Genomic DNA, 25841 nt, shown 5'->3' with positions numbered 1-25841 from the left:
TGTTGATAACAGAGAGAGGCCCAGGCCCTCTCACTGGGTAACAAATGACAGCTGTAATTGACATGGGCATCCCTGCTCAGAGCAGCTCTCTGATTAAGACTCCCCTCCGGGCTGCTGGGGTGTTAGTGGACACATGGTTGGTTACACAACACTAACCCAGTCAGGAGAGGACAACGTGACTCACACACACAACGCTGAAAACAATAGAAGAGTAAGGGAAGAAAGAATCCACATGTATATAAAACTGAAAAAGCTTATCTTGTGACTACTAACTTGGCCGGTCAAAGAAAATGTATAGACTAATCTGTTGACATTCACAGTCAGTGAGTCACACAATATTGCCAACAAACAAATTTCAGGAATGTTTGTTTTTGTCATAGAAACTCACTCGACTCATACCACTCATAACCACTTCCCCTAAACCACACCCTAAGACAGTCTTAGTTCCTGCTTAGTAGGGCTGTACCCACCACCAAAAATCTGTCGACCTAGTCTGTTCTTTCAACCAAATTTCACAACTTAAAAAATGTGTATTTTTCTATATATAGACACTACATATTTTAATCAAATCAACTATACGCAGTGATCAAATCAAACTATTTTTTATTTGTCTCATACACATGGTTAGCAGATGTTAATGCGAGTGTAGCGAAATGCTTGTGCTTCTAGTTCCGACAATGCAGTAATAACCAACGAGTAATCTAACCTAACAATTTCACAACAACTACCTTATACACACACACACACACGTAAAGGGATGAAGAATATGTACATAGAGTTATAAATAAGTGATGGTACAGAACGGCATAGGCAAGATGCAGTAGAAGGTATCGAGTACAGTATATACTAGAGGTCGACCGATTAATCGGAATGGCCGATTAATTAGGGCCGATTTCAAGTTACAACAATCGGAAATCAGTATTTTTGGGCGCCGATTTCCGATTATTATTTTTTATTTATTTTATACCTTTTATTTAACTAGGAAAGTCAGTTAATAACACATTCTTATTTTCAATGACTGCCTAGGAACTGTGGGTTAACTGCCTTGTTCAGTGGCAGAACGACAGATTTTCACCTTGTCAGCTCAGGGGTTCCAATCTTGCAACAGCACTAGTCCAATGCTCTAACCATTGCACTCCACGAGTAGCCTGCCTGTTACGCGAATGTAGTAGAAGCCAAGGTAAATTGCTAGCTAGCATTAAACTTATCTCATAAAAAACAATCAATCACTAGTTATAACTACTGATCCAGTTTATCAGGCAATATTAACCAGGTGAAATTGTGTCATTTCTCTTGCGTTCATTGCGCACAGAGTCAGGGTATATGCAACAGTTTGAGCTGCCTGGCTCATTGCGAACTAATTTGCCAGAATTTTACGTAATTATGACATACATTGAAGGTTGTGCAATGTAACAAGAATATTTAGACTTAGGAATGCCACCAGTTAGATAAAATACAGAACGGTTCCGTATTTCACTGAAATAAAACATTTTTTTTAGATCATATTAATGACCAAAGGCTTGTATTTATGTGTGTTATTATGTTATAATTAAGTCTGATTTGATAGAACAGTCTGACTGAGCAGCAGCAGGCCCGTAATCATTCATTCAAACAGCACTTTCGTGCGTTTTGCCAGCAGCTCTTCGCAAGCACAGCGCTGTTTATGACTTCAAGCCTATCAGCCTAATGGCTGGTGTAACCAATGTGAAATGGCTAGCTAGTTAGCTGGGTGTGCGCTAATACTGTTTCAAACGTCACTCGTTTTTAGATTTGGAGTAGATATTCCCCTTGCGCTGCAAGGGCCGCGGCTTTTGTGGAGCGATGGGTAACGATGCTTCGAGTGAGACTGTTGTCTATGTGTTCCTGGTTCGAGCAGGCGCAAATCAGACAGTAGTCTTGTACAGCATGAAAAAATAAATATGTTTTTGCAACTGTTGGACTAAAGAAATCTTGGTTGACCAACAGCCTAACGATCAAACAATCGAGCAGTCGACTAAATGGGGTCATCCTTACTGCTTAGTGCAAGAAGCTGCAGCCTGTCTTATGATAGTGGTACTTGAGACAACAGAATGTATGGGGGAAGAGAGTTAAACACATGTACGTCCATAAAGTGCTGTCAGATGGAGCAGCCTGAGGTTGCTTTCATTTCCTTTCAATCCAGCACTTAGAACACTACTTGACTAGACCAATAACTACCATCAACACAGAGTTCAGCCTAACTGACGTTGTGCCAAAAACGCTCTCTCAAACACACACACAGACAGACAGACAATACGCAGTCCAAAATAAGACGGCGATGTTAGACAGGTGAAGCGGTTGGCTCTGAGACCCTTCAGATAGCAAAGCATTATGCGAATGTCTGTTAGTGAGTGACTCAGCCAGCCATTAGACAGACAGACAGACACCTCCACCAGACCCCACTGGGAGAACACACTCAATTACCACACAACACTTAACCTTGGCACACCAACCGGAGACACACTCCACAGTGCAATCAAACAAGCAGTGGCACAGGGACAGGTGTATTTAATTCCAGTCAGGAAGATTTCACTTTTACAGGCCTTCCTTATTATGCCCCTTGTCTAATCTATTCAGGAGAGAATGCACCGGAGGGTTGACTGCAGAATGTCAATTATGTGACCTGTACCACTGTAGATACAATGTTCTATATTCTATAGGATGCCTTTCTTCAGCACTGTGCACCACTGGTAGAACATGCCCTACAGTACAGCCAGATATTGGCCTCCAGATTCCCTACTCAGCACGCACCCAAGCAGACAGCAGACGGACGGCCACCAGAGCATGGCTGCACAAAATTAGCCAGCTTTTTGGACTTTCATTTTCTAAAATGTGGAGCATTATTTTTAGATTGGTAATAGCAGAAAAGAGGACAGCTGTGTGTGTAGTGAGCCTTTACTGCCAGCCTCAGCAACCAGACAGAGCACACAGGCATACTGAATACTGGGGGAGAAGGGGTGGGGGCTGCAGAGAAGAGGGGTGCCAGGAGGGGGTGAGAGAGGAGTCAACCCTCTACTTCCAGGAAAGATTTTACTCCCATGGGTTAGGGCTGTTCCTCTCAAAACCGTGCATAGGCCATGGATCTACATCTATGGCCACAGAATGCTGTAGCAGGTCTGTGCATGAATTGACAATGACTGTTAGAACATCTCAAATAAAGGGCCAGGGGAAACAGCTAGGCTATATCTACAGCTATACTGAGGCATTCTGCTGGTAAAAGACAGACTATCAGTGTTACATTGTGGAGCAGGAAAATTGATCTGTTTCTATTTGACAGGCAGGCAGGGGAGATACTGTTAGAGATGTGATGAAGTGCAGTGACTGTGAATGACTGAAATTACCCCATTTCTATATTTAAGTTGTTTGGTTTCCCGAGGACTACATTATCAACACAGTAATACACCTTCTTGAGCGCAGTCTGGCTGTCAGACTGGGCAGCCTCCCCATTGTGTCAGTCATTCAGTGCCACTGCTCAGTAGAGCCACAGGGTATAGACAACCCTCCCTCCCTCCATCATCATCACACACTGTACAGCAGGCTCCCAGTCAGTTACAGGAACCTAAAACAATCTAATTATGATGTACTCAGGACATTCAACAATAATAGTCCCACTAAATGAATGCATCCTCATGCCTTCTGTCTCTATGAAATAGGAGAAATTCTTATACAATGTAATTATTCCCGTAGGAGTATTATCATGCATCATGCCAGACATATTTTTTTTCTTCAAATCAACACTTATATTTCAAAAACTGAAAAGCCACAAATGTATTACAATAAGAAAAACAATTTCCAGCAACATGGCTTCATATTCATTTGACTGGAGTTAATGCAGCAAATCTCTGCACTCGGAGTGGGGAGTAGGGGGGGCCGTGGTGATGGTGAGGGGGGAAGGGAGTGTGTGTTAGGGAATGAAAGGAGGAGGGAGCAAGATGATCCCAGTAATGTCCCCTATAATGTCAGGCGAAGTAAATCACCACACTGGAGGAACGCTATCAGGGACTGAACAGATCCACATATTACACAACTCCTCCTCACCTGAGCAGTATCGCTGGCTGGCTGGCATATACATGTGCCAGGCAGGCGAGGGGGATTGTCTACCCTGAGACAGCCAGAGACAGGTGGTTACTCCGCCTCCACTGACACCCAGCAGGTGTGGTGCCCAGCAAGTCACACTGCATGTAACTTTCCAGCACAGCAGCTTGTGATGAGTGTGTGTGTTGTGAGCAAGTATGTGTTATTATCTATCCTGTCTTAACTTCTGGGCTGGCAGGATACACTCTGGTTAAATTCTGCTCTGATCCTCCCTGCTGTTGATAGGGAATGGCTCTAATGGATCCTGTTGCCATGGAAAAACATTGTCAAGGTCCTCTGAGTTTATCAAAGTCCCACCAACCAGCCTCCCTGTTTCTCCCACCTAACCAGTCTGTGGATGTGTAGATCAGCATGTCTCTCTGACCTCTAGCAGCCACTTACTCATTAAACCCTCTTAAGGAGGTTAGCCAAACACAAGGCCTTTCTCTACACAAGCATATCACCAGCAACATGACCAACCGCAATACTAGTAACATCTTTCCTTTCATGTTCTCTCTACCTACACCTCCTTTTCACATGTCAGTGAGTTACAGTACATCCCCTCCTTTCTCCAGTCTCAGTCAGACTTGTTAGAAGTGTGGGTGGAGATGGGTTCCGGTAAATACTATAGTCCTGGTACACCAACAAAAACAACAGTTATATCTAGGCTGCTTCCTTTCTGAAACTCAGGTGCCGGGGGAGGCTGGTGTGAAATGATCCGTCAGACTATTTAAAAAGTGGATGCGCTCTATTTCTCTCGGCTTCAGTGAGCCACAGCAATCAGATGCTGCCTGAAACAGGGCTGGAGATTGTAACTTTCATAGCAGTTATTTCATTGCAGATGAGTAGGGCTGGCACAACTGTGTAACCGACTGTTACGGATGAACATCGTCATGAAATTAAAATAACATTCGTATCCGTAGAATTGTATGTGTTATTTTTGGGGGGAATGAACAGCTGACTGAAAACAGGATGGCCGCGCATTCGTGCGGTTTAGTCTGTTTCTGCAAGAAAATGGACACCCTATGGAACACTTGGCACCTTATAGTCCATGCACTGACGAATTGAGGCTGTTCTAAGGGCAAAGGGGGGTGCAATGCAATATTGGGAAGGTGTTCCTAATGTTTTGTACACTCAGGCTATTCATGGATTCCATATCAGATCAGACAGGCAGACGTTGTAAAGCAGAGGTGAGAGAGAATCCAACAGAGAATTTGAGCTAAAAGCAGTGTTGTGTTTTCACACATCTGTGTGGCTAAATGGAACCCTGTTCAACTCCAGAATCAATTGAACCACTCCAATCCTGCTGCAGGTCCAAGTAGAGAGAAGTTTATCCCAGTCTCTATGTGGATGTGGGGGACAGAATATGATCTTTAAATAGCGCAGCAGGCTCTGAGCTAGGGTTCAGCAGTTAGAATAACTCCTGAAGCTTACCATTTCGAGCCTAGTCAGTACCAGTCCCTTCCAGCTCCACTTCCCTGAGATGACAGACAGATGGGACAAACATGGAGTCTCTGTGCTTAACCATCGCCTTTGAGAGAAACGCTAACCAAAGACATTATCGTGACATGCTGCACATCAGTGGGCAAAAAAAATGTTCATGATGTTGTGAGTTCAAGTGCGGCAAGATGATAAACCTCTATTAAAAACTCATTAACAGTGGAGTCTGCAGGGCGGCTGTGAAGGATCTGACTTCTGACAGGAAATGATCTTCTCTCAATTCAAGATGGCATTAATTCCTCTAATATACTACCAACATCCCAAACGCACCTCAATGAAACATCAAACACCCAAATGTCTGTGGGCTGATCATATTATTTAGAGCTCAGAGCTCCATAGCCACTCAGCTCACGCTTTAAACATCCTGATTAATTGCTACCCGAACACTGGAGACGGCTTACTGCTTCCCAGAGTGCAGTGTGCTCCCATATCAAATATAGCCATTCTTCCCTCTCCTTGTCACTGAATGGAATACATCTCTGTATTATTCATAGACAGAGTTTGTGTAATCCTGAGCTCTGGAGAACAATCTGTATATCTCAGTCAGAAGGGAACAGAAAGTGCTTAAAGTTTCATTATGTAGAATCTGATCAGAGAAGGCATTTGAATATAGAATAAAAACAAGCGACCAGTCAACTCCCCCATGAAACTGTCTGGAGCTAGCACCACATCTCAAAGTCAATTCTAATGCCTCAGCTTTTGTCAGCACTCCAGGAGTAGAGGTGATGTGACAGGCAGGTCTTTATATAATGGAAATAGTGCTCAAAGTAATGCTAAAATAATGCTGACACCATCTGCCTGTCTTACAGAAAGTGAAAAGTGAAAACTAGGTGTATTAGAGACTTCTAAATAGTCCCTAATGAGTTTATACATTATTAAAATACATACCTACTACTCCAGGGGACACAACTAGACCTAAAAACTGACCGTTCATTCACTGTTCAGGTAAACAAAAACTATATTTATGACAATTTCCAGTACCAAACTCCAGAGACAGAGGGTTGATCATATAGTTGCACAATGTAAACACCTGTGCTTCTCTCAACACGACAGAAAACCTTCTCGCTCCAACCATGTTACATGTCTCTACTTGCCCAGTGGAGTCGTATCCACACATTAACTAAAATGGGACTAAGAAGGAAACAGGCACTTGACAGTCAAGTCTGATTATACAGCCCTACTCAATGGGACAGATCTGGGTCACTGCAGTTCATCAACATTGCATCTCTCACATGGTGTCTGATGGCTATCCAAGGCTGTGTTCAGGCTATAGGCTACTGGTGATAGATCAAGCTGATAAATCAGATTACGATCTACTTGTTCTAATATTTCAGGCTGACCTTTATTATAATGTGGCACACATGCGGCCAATGGCAAAATACTAGGCCATTGGAAGGAATTAAACAATTTATTTACTTACATAATCCTCAAATCAGATTGATCAGGGAAGCGAGAATGATTTGAATGTTTAATACAGTAAACTGAGCCTAAAGGCATGCTTGTCTTAACATAGTAGGAGGATAGCAGATCAACTCTACAGATCAAACCACTGCTGACTACTGTCAACTTGTCAGAGTGTCAAATGTCAGAGTGGGTGTGCTTTACTAGCCTACAAGAGAGGAGCATTAAACACTATGAACAATGAAGTGGGATTCATCTAAAAAACATTTCCCTCAAATATTTCTCTCTTTGCATGGATCCACTGCCAGCCAACCACCTCAGGTTGAGCATGGCTGATTTAAAACCAACAGGCTGGAACATGCAGCTGTACAGGCAGTGTGCCATTTCAAACCACACATTATACAGGGCGGAGGAAGGTAGAGGGTTGCAGGTCCCAACAGGGATCACTGTGGCACAGTCAACATTTTTCATGCTGCAAGCGGAAGCGGGCTGAAAATTGTTTTTATGGGTCCCGCAGATTATCTGGAAACGGTCGTCTTTCTGCTTTGTATGCGTTAGCCTACCTATTGTATTAACAGCACTTCTGTGTTGCATTATTCACCCACAATCTCAGAATTCGCTGATTCAAGTTCAATAGCCTACCTATTCTCTCCTAGATGGGCGTGCAAGTTCAATAGCCTACCTCTTCTCTCCTAGATGGGCGTGCAAGTTCAATAGCCTACCTCTTCTCTCCTAGATGGGCGTGCAAGTTCAATAGCCTACCTCTTCTCTCCTAGATGGGCGTGCAAGTTCAATAGCCTACCTCTTCTCTCCTAGATGGGCGTACAAGATCAAGAGCCTACAATATATGACAATGAAATAGAGTAACCTGCCTATAAATGGGCGGAGAATCAAGGGGCAGTTATCTTTCCAAGAAAGTTTACTGAAATTGGATTAGGCGATAGTTGACTAGTGTCTGTAAATACATATTGATAATGGAAATAAGTGGAGGGAGCTCAACCAACGTGAGTTGAAAAGCAGTTTTGAAAATATTATTTGAAAAGGAAAAGAGCACAACGAGCGAATACCATGGCGAGTCAGCGTTGCACCTTTTCATTTTCAATATGTATTGATTACCCATTTATTTGTCTCTGCCTGCAAATCGTCACGCTCCTTTAAAAAGGTAGGCTATATCCTATATGCAAAACGTAGCTCAAGAGAAAGTGCAGGTGTCAGCTGTCATCATTCTTGCTGCTTCAAGTTCAGTAGCCATATGAGTGAGATCAGCTGCGTGTGCGGTCTCAATTTAATAGAGTAGCCTGTAGGCTATCCATGGGCGGAGAAGGAAGGGGCAGTTCTCTTGCCAAGGAAATTAACTTCTTAAATCTAATTAGCCTATAGTTTACTACACTGCCTCAAAATAAATATTGATGACCCATATTGGTCTATGTCAGAAAATCTTCCCGCTCCTAAAAAAAGTAGGCTATTAAACCTATTCTGTTGCGTGTCAATTTGACCAAATTCTACTTTTGAGTTGTCTAAAATACTAGTTAACCTCTTTTTCTCCATGAAATTAAATGACTTTTCCTCATTTAGGGTCATGAACCTAACTTCAAAATGTGGACACCTTGATTGGTCTGGAATGTCTGTGTAGATTTTGTACACAAACATGATGTTGGTCAATTTGACCCGGAAGCTTTCATCTGTATAGATATTTGCACAGGTCCAAAATAAACAAGTGTCTGAGTGGAGCAGCGGTCTAAGGCACTGCATCTCAGTGCTAGAGGAGTCACTACAGACCCTGGTTCGATTCCAGGCTGTATCACAACCGGCCAGTATTGGGAGTCCCATAGGGCGGAGCACAATTGGCCCAGCATCGGCCCTCATTGTAAATAAGAATGTTCCTAACTGACTTGCCTAGTTAAATAGAAAGGTTAAATAAAGTACAATATTTTGTTTTAACTGGTTCTGGTTGCACTTTTATAACAAGATCTCTGCTTGTTTGTGAGAAAGGAAATATGTTTAACAACTAGTTCTTAAATATCGTTTTTGAAATCAAGTGTTATTGTATTTCTTCATTCTGAAAGGTCTGACAAGCTGTTTTTACTTGATTCTTTGTCTTTAGTGTGTTTAAATGTGCGCATCAATCTGACCCATACCACAATGGATGCCATTTTTTCCCCAGCAAAGCAAAGGGAAAGGGTAAAGGGTAAACGTAGCTCAATAGAAAGTGCAAGTGTCCGCCCTCTGTCCTACTCTGCACTCTTCAAACTATGTCTAACCTATTGGCTGATATAACCCAGTAATATTGATAGCCTAACATAAAATGGAGAATGTGAGAATCTCTGGAAATGTAATTTATTTTGTGGGTTATTTTTTGTGCATTTTGATATTGCCTACAGCGCGCACAATTGCTGGGACCATGGCGTGCAAGCGATCTGCGTCAAATAACCTATGCCTAAAATAACACTGCAGGACTGCGGCTGGGTGGGAGTCGGACAGAAACGGCGGGAGGGGGCGGCTACAGGTATGAAAAGCTGCGGGTGCGGGCGGGATAAAGAAATCAGTCCCACCCAGACCTCTATACTGAGGGCCCTGTGGGGTGGACTCCAAACTCACTTCACTGAACAGGCTAATCACTACACTGAAGGATTCCCATAGGGATAATAATAATGCCTGCCTCTCAAACGTGGTATAAGTAAAGGCTGTATGAGCATACAGCGGGTTTGTTGCATTCCCTCCTCATGCTCCTGCTCTCAAATTCTGAAAGGGCGACCTAGCACCACATGAGCTGCATATGACCTAGTCACTTCCCAGAAGACTGAATTGTTCTGTTCACTAAAGGCTCCTTCCCAACAATCCTAGAGACATTCCATTCGTCAGACATGACTCTCACATGGGCCACTGCCCTCCAGCCAACAAAAAATGAGTCACTTACTGATTACATCACTGAAGTGGCTGTCTATACATCTACAGAGAGGAACACACATTGCTGTATATCTGATTCACTACAACCAATTTGTAATCCACACTGTACTTAAACAGTTGACAAGCAAGGTACAGGATAATTTCCTTACAAATACAGAAGTGTTTGATTTCATTGGTCCTGATGTGCTTACAGACAGACCCCTGTCACCTTTCCATAATGCCCCTGCAATGCAGCCTCACTAATCCTCCATTATCTTTTCGTCACACCCCCTCCATGAGTCTGCCCTGAGGAGCACTGACATTTGGGGACACAGCCACTGACGCAACACACACCTTGTTATTCCTGTTACAGACACTGACCAAACTGTCACCCTACTTCCCGCTGTGTGTGCCCATCTGTTCTACACAATCTCCCTGGCTGGCAGTTCTCTTTTAAAGCTGAAGTGACGGGCCGTCCACCCTGTCACAATGATTGGAGATCAGACAGGAACATGTGACAGCCCGGTGGGGTCAGCCTCAACATCTAGCCTGAGCCTCTCCTCTCACCTAATTGTGTGATGATTAGGCTACATGTGGACTGAAATGCCTCAAAACTAGCTTCTCATTGTCTGCCAATGGAATCCCTTAGCATCTACCATATACATCTTCTCCCACCTGCCCCTGGTCTTCCGTCAGTCAGTCAGCCCTGTGGTGGGCCTCTCCAACCTGCCCCGTCTGTCACAGCCGACCAGGTGAAATATGTGAGGGGAGCCTGGATAGGAGAAGTAATTCTTCCTGAGCTTCTCAGGGACTCAGCACACTATTAATATCACCCGCAGCCCGGGATGTTATGTGAGAGTGTGTGTAGAGAGAGAGTCAGGGTGGGAAGGGCTGAGAGAGGGAGAGTGAGTGCGGAATGAGAGAGAGGAATGAGAGAATCCAGAAAGAGGGAGAAAATCCAGAGAGAGGGAGAGAGAAAGAGGAATGAGAGAATCCAGAGAGAGGGAGAGAGAGAAAATCCAGAGAGAGGGAGAGAGAGAAAATCCAGAGAGAGGGAGAGAGAGAAAATCCAGAGAGAGGGAGAGAGAGAAAATCCAGAGAGAGGGAGAGAGAAAAAATCCAGAGAGAGGGAGAGAGAAAAAATCCAGAGAGAGGGAGAGAGAGAAAATCCAGAGAGAGGGAGAGAGAAAAAATCCAGAGAGAGGGAGAGAGAGAAAATCCAGAGAGAGGGAGAGAGAGAAAATCCAGAGAGGGAGAGAGAAAGAAGAATGAGAGAATCCAGAGAGAGGGAGAGAGAAAAAATCCAGAGAGAGGGAGTGAGAAAGAGGAAGGAGAGCACCTATGTACCCACCCAGCAGCAGCAGCCCAGCAGTTATTCCCCCTGGCACACCCAGACACTTTCATCCAGAACAATTTACAGAAGAAATGAGGGTTACGTGCCTTGCTCAATGGCACATTGGCAAATATTTTCACCTATTCAGCCCGGTGATTTGAAACAGCGACCTTTCGGTTACTGGCCCAACGTTCCAAGACACAAGGTCTTGATATGGGACTGAAACATTAGGCCTAGATTCTGTCCTACATAAAGCTTTCTGGCATATCATCCTCATCAACGCTACTAGGAATGTGCTTACTGAAATCAGTTAGGAGTGTCCAGTGGCATTGCATCTAAAGGTTTTCTTGGTAACACAAAAGGATTACAAAAACACACAGGGTTACCCGGTGCACTAAGAAAAGAGGGGTTGATAAGGTTATCTGGTGGGACAATGTGTGTGTATAAGTATGCTGTGCTAGTCAACTGGGTAATGTTCATTAGGGCACACTGTAGCAAAATGTTTTGCAATGAAAAGCAAAACGCTGGGCCTCCCGAGTGGCGCAGTGGTCTAAGGCACTGCATCGCAGTGCTAGCTGTGCCACTAGAGATCCTGGTTTGAGTCCAGTCTGTCACAGCCAGCCGCGACCGGTAGACCAGCGCACTATTGGCCCAGCGTCGTCCGGGTTAGGGAAGGGTTTGGCTGGCAGGGATGTTCTTGTTCCATCGTGCACTAGCTACTCCTGTGGCGGGCCGGGTGCAATGCATGCTGACACAGTCGCCAGATGTATAGTGTCTCCGACACATTGGTGTGCCAGGTTAAGCAGGCACTGTGTCAAGAAGCAATGCGGCTTGGCTGGGTTGTGTTTTGGAGGATGCACGGCTCTCGACCTTTGCCTCTCGAGTCCGTACAGATGTTGCAGCGATGGGACAAGAGGGGTCCAGCCAGCAGAGGGGGCTGGTCTGTAGTGTGCGTGTTATTGTGTGGTCCTAAAGCCTTTGTTGAAGAAGACGGTAGACATGTAAGGACTGCTCTGTCGTATCCTCTCCTGAAGATCTGGCTCCAGGCTGCTCACTGCCATAGAACTCATCTGTGGGAACAAGACAGAGGAGTGGCAAACACCAACCACAGACCCACCAGTACTGAGGCGTTTAGGACTGGGAAGGCTTTCTTCCTCAGGTGTTTTCATTACCACAGGGGGCACAGCCATAGCTGGCACAGCCATGCCAATCGTGGACTCCACCGCCTGGATGATGCCTGACTTGGCAGCGGTGACTGACTCTCCTAACCAGGTCTCATTGGTCACTGGGATGCCGTAGTTCAGCTCTCTGCCTCATGAAGGGATGTTGATACAGTTGACAGTAGAGGTCGACCGATTATGATTTTTCAACGCCGATACCGATTATTGGAGGACCAAAAAAGCCGATACCAATGAATAAAATCGGACAATTTATTTTAACTTAATATAATACATCAATAAAATCAATTTAGCCTCAAGTAAATAATGAAACATGTTCAATTTGTTTAAATAATGCAAAAACAAAGTGTTGGAGAAGAAAGTAAAAGTGCAATATGTGCCATGTAAGAAAGCTAAAGTTTCAGTTCCTTGCTCAGAACATGAGAACATATGAAAGCTGGTGGTTCCTTTTAACATGAGTCTTCAATATTCCCAGGTAAGAAGTTTTAGGTTGTAGTTATTATTGGACTATTTCCCTCTATACCATTTGTATTTCATTAACCTTTGACTATTGGATGTATAGCTTCTGTCCCTCTCCTCGCTCCTACCTGGGCTCAAACCAGCAACACAACAGCCACCATTGAAGCAGCATTACCCATAAAGAGCAAGGGGAACAACTACTAGAAGGCTCAGAGCGAGGGACGTTTGAAACGTTATTAGTGCGTGCTAACTAGCTAGCCATTTCACTTCGGTTACACCAGCCTCATCTCGGGAGTTGATAGGCTTGAAGTCATAAACAGCGTAATGCTTGACGCACAACGAAGAGTTGCTTGCAAAACGCACAAAAGTGCTGTTTGAATGAATGTTTACACGCCTGCTTCTGCCTACCACCGCTCAGTCAGATACTTGTATGCTCAGTCAGATTATATGCAATGCAGGACACGCTAGATAATATCTAGTCATTTCATCAACCATGTATAGTTAACTAGTGATTATGATTGATTGTTTTTTTATAAGATAAGTTTAATGCTAGCTAGCAACTTACCTTGGCTTACTGCATTCACGTAACAGGCAGTCTCCTTGTGGAGTGCAACGAGAGAGAGGCAGGTCGTTACTGCGTTGGACTAGTTAACTGTAAGGTTGCAAGATCGGATCCCCCGAGCTGACAAGGTGAAAATCTGTTGTTCTGCCCTTGAACAAGGCAGTTAACCCACTGTTCCTAGGCCGTCATTGACAATAAGTATATGTTCTTAACTGACTTTCCTAGTTAAATAAAAGGTCTAAAAAAATAAAATACGGCACACAAAAATACAGATTTCCAATTGTTATGAAAACTTGAAATCGGCCCTAATTAAATCAGCCATTCCGATTAATCCGTCGACCTCTAGTTGACAGCTGCTACAGCAAAGAAGGGGACGAACCGGCTCATGACAGCTGGAAGGCGTTTGGCTAGAGACTTGAGTTCCAGGGCTGTGACTACAGCTCCTGTGCTTGCAGTGACGTACGCAGCAGCCAGCTGATTATTAGTGGGCAATATAACAAATCAATACGGCCTCATCATTTGAGCCATTTCCTCCTCATAACTAGAGCCAGTGCCTTTTGCATCGACCACGGGGTGGCCTGGTCACAGCCACGGTTCGTTCACAAGGATGAACACGGCAAGCTGGAGAAAATATCTTAACTATTCCTGTAGAGGGTTTTACAGGGAAGCCTTACCTGAAGAGCAGTAAGAATTAAAACTACTATGATGATAGTTGTCAGTGCAATGTTGATGACTCAGTTCACACAAAGATGTGTGAACAGTTCACACAAAAACCTGGTGCAAAATGTTATTTTTTGTAAAAATGTGATCATCTTTACATGGTGCAGGATAGTAGCATGAGCTCCACCACCACCTCTGTCTCCCTCCACACCATCGTTCCCATGACTCCCAGGTCTCATGGATCACTGGTCTTTAGACAAACTGCACTGATAAAGAGCAGACGCAATTACACAGTTCAGATTTATCTGTTTGACCTTGGTGTCATCGATGGAGCAGAGGCAGGGGCATGTCATCCTTCAACAGCGTCAGTGGGGTGGGATCAGACACCCATACACCTTAGGACTTGGTGCTCAAACCAGGGATAAGTGCTAGGCTGCTGGGTACCAGAGACCCAAACCAACCCCACTGCACGGCCAGCTTGCCTGCACTCAGCTGCTGCCAGCTGGGATAACCTTTGACTGCAACTCTACGAGAGAGAGAGGCTCTCAGAATGCTGCAACTCTAATCCAATGTAGCAGTGACAATCCTCCAGGATTTCAGGAGACTGTCAGAGGTCTCAAAGGGCCCATGGCTGTCTGCACCCTCCCAGGGATGGGTGGGAGAGGAGACACAGAGGAGAGAGAAAGAGACCCGTGATAGTGTGCAGAGGGCGTTGTGTAGATACGTTGAAGACAGGGGGGACAAAGCGAGAGAGACATTCATTTGACCCACAAAATAATAATCTCTCCACCCCAGTGAAAGTGAGGATGAGTTGTGAAAGCTGGTCTTAACCCTCTTGATGAAACCTATAGTGGAGTTTTCTGCACCATTATGTGAAGTCATTTCCCCTCAATGTTCAGCAGAGCTAGTTTTACAGGTAGTCAAGAAGCCCTACGAAGCCTGTCTTGTAGAAACATCAGTAACAACTGTCAGCAACAGATGGATGTCATCTAAGTTCAGCAAATTTTTCTTTGATAAATGTCATTATAGATGTTGCGGGTGGATTGCATGTAGAGCAACACAGGATAATGAAAGCGCTTATTTACAACGGCTTGCCAAATTTGTGCTTTTTCAAACTCGCAAAAGTGTAGGCTTACAATTTTGTTGATTAAAGAATAAAAACACTAGCTTGTGATTTAACCTCTTAAAAATATTGCTTACATTTACAAACAGCAGGGCTTGACAACTTTTTAAGCCACGTGTCCTTCAGACAAGTATGACAGATATTTTACTTGTACGAAAGTTTAAGAGAAAAATAAAATATGGTCTGTAACACTATTTTTACATCATTGTATGATGCAAGGAAATTTACAACAACCAATTTACAAAACAAATACATTATCATTACCATAGAGAATCGGACAAAAATATATAGGCTAGGCTACACTCTGCCTATTGTCTTCTTTTTCAAAATATAACACTGCCCCTTTAAGGCTCTCCTGGAGGACAGTTGACCACCCTTAAGCTTCTGCTTGCTTCAGTTTGACTGGCAGCGAGGTGAACCAAACACGTGTGCTGCATACAACCTTAAAAAGACCTTCACTTGAAAAACTAGAAAAAAAGCAGCAATACTGTTTGTCCAGCTTAGGCGCCATAGCCAGTATACACCTCCACAAAATAGTCAGACTTAATCGAAGATACATTTTTACAGAGTAGATCTTAGCTTTGCAATTGTACATCTAAGATGTTTGGTGCAGTATTTCTCAAGTGAAAAATGTGCATGAAAATTAGTTGTCTATCGTTGACAAACACTTAATTGAAGAATCCCTACTGTTGACCAATCACAGACCAAGAGGCGTAGACTTCGGCATGCCTCAAGATTTTTTGTGTGTGTGCATGAATAGCCAGAAAGAACCTTGCCGAAGCCCAAAACTAACACAAACATAATATATGCATGAACTGTTCCCGAACAGGAAGCATGCGGACCCCTTCAGTAGCCTCGAAAACATTGCAATTAAATAATTCCCTCATTCAATAAATCAGCCATCAAATGGCTAAGGTAGGCTACTTCAAAGCAAGGTATCTAACTAAGGCATGTTTATTCATAACCTTGAAAGGCTAAAATATTCAGGTTTCAGGGGAGATCTACTGACAGCATGCGAGTTTGTCAATTAGACCAACTACACTGCTCAAAAAAATAAAGGGAACACTTAAACAACACAATGTAACTCCAAGGTCAATCACACTTCTGTGAAATCAAACTGTCCACTTAGGAAGCAACACTGATTGACAATAAATGTCACATGCTGTTGTGCAAATGGAATAGACAACAGGTGGAAATTATAGGCAATTAGCAAGACACCCCCAATAAAGGAGTTGTTCTGCAGGTGGGGACCACAGATCAGTTCTCAGTTCCTATGCTTCCTGGCTGATGTTTTGGTCACGTTTGAATGCTGGCGGTGCTTTCACTCTAGTGATAGCATGAGACGGAGTCTACAACCCACACAAGTGGCTCAGGTAATGCAGCTCATCCAGGATGGCACAATGCGAGGTTTGCTGTGTCTGTCAGCGTAGTGTCCAGAGCTTGGAGGCGCTACCAGGAGACAGGCCAGTACATCAGGAGACGTGGAGGAGGCCGTAGGAGGGCAACATGAGGGCCCGACGTCCACAGGTCCACATGAGGGCCCGACGTCCACAGCCCGACGTATGAGGGCCCGACGTCCACAGGTGGGGGTTGTGCTTACAGCCCAACACCGGGCAGGACGTTTGGCATTTGCCAGAGAACACCAAGATTGGCAAATTCGCCACTGCGCCCTGTGCTCTTCACAGATGAAAGCTGGTTCACACTGAGCACATGTGACAGACGTGACAGAGTCTGGAGACGCCGTGGAGAACGTTCTGCTACCTGCAACTTCCTCCAGCATGAGCGGTTTGGCGGTGGGTCAGTCATGGTGTGGGGTGGCATTTCTTTGGGGGGCCGCACAGCCCTCCATGTGCTCGCCAGAGGTAGCCTGACTGCCATTAGGTACCGAGATGAGATCCTCAGACCCCTTGTGAGACCATCTGCTGGTGCGGTTGGCCCTGGGTTCCTCCTAATGCAAGACAATGCTAGACCTCATGTGGCTGGAGTGTGTCAGCAGTTCCTGCAAGAGGAAGGCATTGATGCTATGGACTGGCCCGCCCGTTCCCCAGACCTGAATCCAATTGAGCACATCTGGGACATCATGTCTCGCTCCATCCACCAACGCCACGTTGCACCACAGACTATCCAGGAGTTGGCGGATGCTTTAGTCCAGGTCTGGGAGGAGATCCCTCAGGAGACCCTCCGCCACCTCATCAGGAGCATGCCCAGGCGTTGTAGGGAGGTCATACAGGCACGTGGAGGCCACACACACACTACTGAGCCTCATTTTGACTTGTTTTAAGGACATTACATCAAAGTTGGATCAGCCTGTAGTGTGGTTTTCCACTTTAATTTTGACTGTGACTCCAAATCCAGACCTCCATGGGTTGATAAATTGGATTTCCATTGATAATTTGTGTGATTTTGTAGTCAGCACATTCAACTATGTAAAGAAAAAATAATTTAATAAGAATATTTAATTCATTCAGATCTAGGATGTGTTATTTTAGTGTTCCCTTTATTTTTTTGAGCACTGTATAATATTTTTTATGTTGTATGAATTACATGGCCAATGATGAAGAAGGAAATTCCAGCTCTCCCACGGTGTCAGATTGTATGTAGCATTGGTTTATTAACACACCCCGTTCATCAACTGCGCGGCGGCCATTTGTGGGAGTGCCGGTGAAACGTATTTTTAGGACATTGGACGTGACATCAAAACATGCTAATAGCTAAATAGTTACCTAGCCAGGCTAGTTGCTATCATTATTATAGGCTACCTGCGGCTGCAATGTCTCTCTCGCGCTCCTCGGGCCCACAAGCATGTGATTCACACATTACTTTTCATGACCGTACAAACCATGTTCGTGACCAAAAATTTGCTATAAATTGGGCAAATAACACAAACTAGCAAGGAATATCACCAGAATGTGCACACGAGGCTACACGGTTTGATCGTGGCCATCAATCCAATTCCACTCCGATGAGCTCTGCAGAAATTGTGAGAACAGTGCATCATCAATATTGTGATTTGTGGGTGATTGTTTTTACTTGTCAAGCGTTAAAATGTTGAGCCCTAAACAGACTAATTTTAAGCGTTTGACTTTGTGTAAATGTGTTTATGTTTAAGAGCCACTGAGTCTTCCCATCAAATTGTTATCATACCAACACAAAACTTCACTGACACTGCCAAAAATGACTAAATGGTTCACAGGGGGTTTCAACCTAGAAACGAAACATCTAGAAAATAAATAAACAAAACGACTGAATACAGAATAACAGATCTTCCTTCCTGCTGCTGATTCTCAGGAAAGGTTCTGAACAACTTCCTGATTATTCATGAAGTAAACAAGGCACTGGGAGACGGTGTGGCCTGAGAGGAGCAGTACTGAGTACCACTAGCTGTGCACTGGAGGTCCACGTGAGAGAGAAATGCTTGTTCTTGATCTAGCACCAAACTCTCCTCACAACAGCCTGACCTCGCAGAGGGCTCATGGGTGCCATAGAGCATTGTGGGTAGCTGTGGCTGGGGCCGGCGCAGCACTGCGTTCCATCTCTGCCACGCTCTGTCTAGGTTGCTCTGACATCATTAGCGCTCCATGAAACATTCATCCAAGGGCAGAGAAACTGGTTCCTGTGTACCACGGAACAGCCAAGGCTATGAAAAACACAACGTGTACACACACAGTGGCGTCCATGACTTACCAAACAGGGCCGTGTTTCACAGTGATAGAGGAGGTTTTTATAACCAATAGAGGTGCAGTTAGACTAAGGGTAGCAGCTGACTGTTAAATGATTCAGCGCCTGACTGAGCGTCTGACAGTCATACGGCTGGCCTCTCTCTGTATCCAGCACAGCCTCAGGCCCACAGTCAGCGGGACTGACTTTCACACTCCCTTATCTCCTGTCCAAACCCCCCAAAAAAGACCGGGGAACTGGATAAAGGAAAGACTCCAACTAACCAGGCAAGAGATAATGCATTATCACAAACAGGTATAGGCCCAAAGACAAACACACACAAATGAGAACCCACACCTACAAAACACTACAAGCTATATATGCAGCAGCAGAATCGTCCATCCTTCTGGCCAATCCAGTCATGGTAGGGAGTTCACTGCAAGGCCAAACTCACCTTAGAGAGATTACAGTGGCAGGGTTCATGTTAGTTGACCTGTGGCATGCAACTTCACTGTGGCTTAACATGTTAACCCCAGTCTGGGGTAGATAGATGAGCAGGACAATCACACTGAACACACACTCACTCACACAAACAAATGGGCACCCTGGCTGAATGGTGGCCTGGAATAACTCATGTAGGGGGTTCACCTCAACCAGACCACTGGTGTGTTGACTGTTTGCGAGGTGACGTAAAGGTGTAGGCCTCTCTCTGAACCATGCTGTCCTGTCCCCTTACTAAAAGGAATGCTCTACTGTAGCGGTTGTTTGCTTCAGTTAGCTAGGAACCTTTACTGGATCCCATGTGTCCCAGTGAGGTGAAATCTCTTCTAAGAGAGAAGCAGGTGCCCACTAATTCCCTTAGTCTCTCCCCTGGCACTGAACCCTTTTACTATTCTGTACTGTATCCTGGCACTGAACGCTTTTAGTATTCTGTACAGTACCCTGGCACTGAACCCTTTTAGTATTCTGTATTGTACTGTACCTTGGCACTGAACCATTTTAGTATTCTGTACTGTATCCTGGCACTGAACGCTTTTAGTATTCTGTACTGTACCCTGGCACTAAACCCTTTTAGTATTCTGTATTGTACTGTACCTTGGCACTGAACCATTTTAGTATTCTGTACTGTATCCTGGCACTGAACCCTTTTAGTATTCTGTACTGTACTGTACCCTGGCACTGAACCCTTTTAGTATTCTGTATTGTTCTGTACCCTGGCACTGAACCCTTTTAGTATTCTGTATTGTACTGTACCTTGGCACTGAACCATTTTAGTATTCTGTACTGTTCTGTACCCTGGCACTGAACCCTTTCAGTATTCTGTACTGTACCCTGGCACTGAATCCTTTTAGTATTCTGTATTGTACTGTACCCTTGCACTGAACCATTTTAGTATTCTGTACTGTACCCTGGCACTGAACCCTTTTAGTATTCTGTACTGTACTGTACCCTGGCACTGAACCCTTTTAGTATTCTGTATTGTTCTGTACCCTGGCACTGAACCCTTTTAGTATTCTGTACTGTTCTGTACCCTGGCACTGAACCCTTTCAGTATTCTGTACTGTACCCTGGCACTGAACCCTTTTAGTATTCTGTACTGTTCTGTACCCTGGCATGTGATCCTACACTGTACAAAGCCTCAGGATTGCCCTATCGGGTACCTTGATCTAGCTGCTCATAGTGTTGGAGTGGGAGGAGGGGAGTGGTAGTGATGTGAGTGTGGGCAAACAAAAGGGCTTTTCTGTGCCTCCTAATCACCAGACACCACTGCCTTGGCTGTGGCGGAGGCGTGGAGTAAGACTGCATGCTCATCACAATACAAAGGTCACACAGGGAGGAGGAAACAGTCAGCAGTTCAGTCTTCACTTACAGAAGTCAATATCAGCTGGGCAGTCTGATTCTTAACCCTTCTACTCGAGTCTGCACTCGTTCACACTGGATGTAAAAATGAAAGACTGGTGTAAGTCAATTTAAGTAACTCCCTCCAGCTCATGCTAGACAGAGAGAGAAAGTGCACACAAAAAAATTGGGGGTCGGGTTCGGAGGCGGAATGCCGCCCTTGGTGTGCTAGCTCAGCCCTCATCACATGTTCTCAGTCATAAGGGCGGTGCTCAGCGGCTGGAATGGAGATCTGAAAAGCCCTCAGAACTATCCAACCCAAACATTCAATCATTCCACGACCATTATTGGACTGTTGGCAATTCAGGAGAATGTTAGATGGGCTGCCCAAACAGGGTGAATGAATGAAGACATGTACTGTTGTGCACCATCCTCTCAATAATTTTTCTTCACAACAGATACATCAGGTGGTTTAACAGGCCAGGTGACTATCACACTACACTCCAGGGTGAACATCACACCAGAGAGCAAAGGGCTTGCAGAAAAGACATGGCTGAGGAAAACGTTCACATGAAGTTAACGTTAGCTGTGACTGCCGCCCACACAAGCAGCTCCTGCTGTTTCCAAGGGGCTAATGATGTCATGCTGCAGAGTGTAAGCAGTACAGGAGGGGGTATTCTGATCAGTCCCCCATACAAAACCTTCAGAAGACAGTGGTGAAGAAAGGAGCAAAGGAGGAGTGTTGAACATGACAGGGCTCCTGGGATAGATTATTTTTAGGTCTCACAACACCCTTCACACACATAGCAGGCCACGGCAAAGGAGAGAGAGAATGAGAGAGAGGGGGAAACACCTTTTCTAATAGCTTGGACAGTGACGCAACCACGCACAATAAGAAAGAATGTGTGTGTTTCAATGTGCAAGTGTATGTATGTATGTATGTGTGTATGTGTGTATGTACAGTGCCTTGCGAAAGTATTCGGCCCCCTTGAACTTTGCGACCTTTTGCCACATTTCAGTCAATTTAAATTGACTGTGCCTTTAAAAAGCTTGGAAAATTCCAGAAAATGATGTCATGGCTTTAGAAGCTTCTGATAGGCTAAATGACATAATTTGAGTCAATTGGAGGTGTACCTGTGGTTGTATTTCAAGGCCTACCTTCAAACTCAGCGCCTCTTTGCTTGACATCATGGGAAAATCAAAAGAAATCAGACAAGACCTCAGAAATAAAATTGGAGACCTCCACAAGTCTGGTTCATCCTTGGGAGCAATTTCTAAACGCCTGAAGGTACCACGTTCATCTGTACAAACAATAATACGCAAGTATAAACATCATGGGACCACGCAGCCGTTATACCGATCAGGAAGGAGATGCGGTCGGTCTCCTAGAGATGAACGTACTTTGATGCGAAAAGTGCAAATCAATCCCAGAACAACAGTAAAGGTTATTGTGAAGATGCTGGAGGAAACAGGTACAAAAGTATCTATATCCACAGTAAAACGAGTCCTATATTGACATACCTGAAAAGCCGCTCAGCAAGGAAGAAGACACTGCTCCAAAACCGCCATAAAAAAGCCAGACTACAGTTTGCAACTGCACATGGGGACAAAGATCATACTTTTTGGAGAAATGTCCTCTGGTCTGATGAAACAAGAATAGAACCGTTTGGCCATAATGACCATCGTTATGTTTGGAGGAAAAAGGGGGAGGCTTGCAAGCCGAAGAACACCATCACAACCGTGAAACACAGGGATGGCAGCATCAACAATTTAAAAGGCAATGCTACCAAATACTAATTGAGTGTATGTAATCTTCTGACCCACTAGGAATGTGATGAAAGAAATAAAAGCTGAAATAAATCATTCTCTCTACTATTGTTCTGACATTTCACATTCTTAAAACAAAAGAGGTGATCCTAACTGACCTAAGACAGGGGGTTTTTACATGGATTAAATGTCAGGAATTGTGAAAAACTGAGTTGAAATGTATTTGGCTAAGGTGTATGTAAACTTCCGACTTCAACTGTATGTATCTATGTATGTAAGTACGAATGTACGCATTAACGAATGAATGTACGAATGAATGAATGTACGAACAAGTGCGTGTGTCCCAGTTTGAAAGTGTTGGTTGATGAGCTCGTTCGAGGCACAGCGAACCGGGGGAGGTGTACAAGACGTGCCATCTCCAGAAAAGCTGCATTTTCCCCTTCAGTCCAGGCACTGAATAATTATGAGCTCTGTTCTACACAGAGAAGAGGCAGTGTTTTATGACTGCTTAACTGACACACTAGCACATTCAACCTATCTGGTGTAGTTACTGGGAGACAATGTGAACACCTGCAGGACTATCTCCAGAACAAGCAGTGAATGAAACGGTCCTCTGAAACAGACAAGCAGGAAGTGACCACTGCAGCCTGTTCTCACCATCCCTGGGAGACCACAACACTGCTATCTGGAAATACAGATAGCAGGAACTCTACGCTGTTTTATCACCCAAAGTAAATGTTTCCAAAACATAAAATGGTGCCATTATGAAAGAGATGAACTAGGGTCTACTTGAACAAAATAGGACTGATGTGATTTAAGCCGGGGATGAGTTAAAACTGACATGAATATCATAATGACGGGAAAGTGACATGCACATTGTACAGACACAAAACCTTCCCAGTGACAGGATGCCCAGTAGCTTTGGGATTAGAAGGTAGGTAACACTATAGCAGAGATAGGTCTAGCTGTATTGCAGCTACCAAAGGAACCTCTGCACTGCCAGTCTGCACTGCCAGTCTGCACTGCCAGTCTGCACTGCCAGTCTGCACTGCCAGTCTGCACTGCTGCTGTTGTCTGTTACACAAGAGGACGATACCCTCTTCCCTCCACTGGGAGTGAATCCAAACGTCAAGGTCAGGACTCAGTACCGCTCCCGTGGCAAAGAGGAGAGAGAGAGGAGAGAGAACAGAGCTGGCGGAATAAAACACAGTCCTGTACAGACGGTTTGTGAACTGTCACAGGAGGACAGAAAGGATTTTGCCCTGTTGGGAGGGTGAGGGTCATCTTAGTTAAGAGACAGGTGGTAACATGGACTGCTAGTCCCCAAATCGGTAAGACTTTATCCACCATCTGAAATACAAACAGTAGATTATGTGTGGGGGAAGGGAGGGAGCGAGCTCCTGGCCATCATTCCTCAAACAAAGCATTCTGGATTAACCAAAATCCAGACAGCAGCACTTCTCTTAGATGCATGTACATCTTTTCTATCTCTTCACATTAACCTCTAGGTTTCTGTTTGGCTTGGTGACCATATCAGTCAAGGTCAGAGATAGCTGGAGACTACAATCAGCTGGATTTAATAACCACAAACCCATCCCACATACAGACAGGCACAGAGCCAGCCTAGGACAGAATACTAAACATTTGGTAGGAATAGGTGGGTGCCTGTGAGAAGAAGTAGCTTGCTGCAGGCTGATATAACAACACTTTAGGCCTGGTTACCAGTGAACACCCTCTGCCTTCCAGTAGGCTATCCCTGTATCACGCTGGTGCACAATGCCAAGCCAGACTACCACACCGCTCTCTCAGAGTCCCAGCCAGTGTGGGAAAGACAATGTTGGCTCACAAGAGTCCAGGGCTCAGAATTGCTCCTGATCCCATGTTAAGATACCCCTGTAATCCAAAACCCCACACAGACTTCATTGGGAGATTCCTCCCTTGATAAAAAAAAGAAGAAGCTTTTGTTCATGCAGGAAAACACGTCACAGGTCAGTTATTTACTACGAGCGTCGACAGGTTTGTTGAGTTGGGCGTGACGCTCGACTTGCCTGGAAAGCAGAAGCCAGATCTGTTAGTATTCTATCCAACTCCTCTGACTGACATTGTCACATCAGTCAATAATTGGTAAATGAATGGCATGACAACAATAAATCAGATGAGTTGGCTAAAGCACTACAGATTTGGCAAGCAGGCTAACGCTAGATCTCTTATGAACTTTAAAATGTACACTAGACTAAAGAGTGTGACGTACCTTCCATGTGCGTGGAAGTCAAGCTGTAGGACCTTGTCCTCATGGGAGACGGCCCTCTTGGCTCTCTGGTGGTTGCTGTGCAGGGCCTCTGTGTCGTAGGACAGGCCCTCATAGTGGTGGATGTACTTGTTCAGAGGGTTTCCATACTGACCTGCAGGAACAGAGGTGAAAACAGACTTTTAATGGCCAATTAAAAAGTCAAAACAACTCATTCCTCACCGGCAGGTTGGCATGGGGTGCAGTGACAAAACTTCAGAACAGCACTACTTCAAAACGTAGCTAGTATATTAGGAATTATTTTTAACCCGAGACCATGACACATAATCCCTCATTATGAAAGCTTTAGCCTTGACTAGATTCACAAGTATCTTATGAATAATACAACAGCAGGCTGTGTGTATTTCTCTCATTCTCACCATTGATTTATACTTACTGTGTGTGTGTGTGTGTGTGTGTGTGTGTGTGTGTGTTCCATTTCATCCTTCCTTGGATAAAGATGTTACTTCTTCAAGCACTGTTTTTGGGACTAAGAATAGCTTCACTTTTGAAGGACACCTGCACCCACAAGATACTATAATACTATAGAGGCCCAATGGTATATATTTGCTTCATTCACTTTTCCCATTCCAACATAAGAGATGTAGTGTTGAAATGCTGGGGAGAAAAAGAAAAGAAAAACCTTCCACAAGTTGAGTAGATGATAAGCAAAAGACTGCAGTGTGCTGCAAAATATATCCCCATTCTCCTTCCCATCATAGGGACCTAGAGTGATTCCCATCATAGGGACCTAGAGTGATTCCCATCAAGAGCAGCTAGCTAGACACCCTTTAGTCTGCCTCCTGCTGACTCAGACCACTTTATTATCTGACAAACACCATTCTCATCATTTCCAGCTCCTAGCAGGGGTTCCAGGCATCTCTACACTGATGTGATCCAATCCCCAGCCCCATCTTCCCTCCCCCTGCTCCCAGAAACACATTACAGCAGAGAAACTCCGCCAACACAGACAAATTGCCATTTGTCAAACTTCAGAGAGATTTTTTGTTTCCCTTCCAATTCCGGAGGTTTATTAAAAAAAAAAAAAAAATGTAATCACCAGAGCACTTTAAATTTGATGTACTGTGAAAAAAGGT

General features: G+C 44.5%; 1 protein-coding gene and 1 pseudogene across 1 annotated transcript in view; both read right to left on the bottom strand.

The window, feature by feature from the left end:
- The window catches only part of ada10 (ADAM 10), a 50379-nt gene that overhangs the window by 7756 nt on the left and 16782 nt on the right, over positions 1 to 25841 (bottom strand). Inside the window, 1 exon segment of the mRNA NM_001160624.2 lies at positions 24709 to 24859. Within this exon segment, the coding sequence (NP_001154096.1) occupies positions 24709 to 24859 (151 nt within the window).
- On the bottom strand, positions 12073 to 13903 carry LOC110506237 (annotated as a pseudogene).

This window comes from Oncorhynchus mykiss, chromosome 26 (assembly GCF_013265735.2).
Source record: "Oncorhynchus mykiss isolate Arlee chromosome 26, USDA_OmykA_1.1, whole genome shotgun sequence".
Taxonomy (NCBI): Eukaryota; Metazoa; Chordata; class Actinopteri; order Salmoniformes; family Salmonidae; genus Oncorhynchus; species Oncorhynchus mykiss.
The sequence above is the reverse complement of the archived record's forward strand: the minus strand, read 5'-3'. Positions and strand labels throughout refer to the sequence as shown.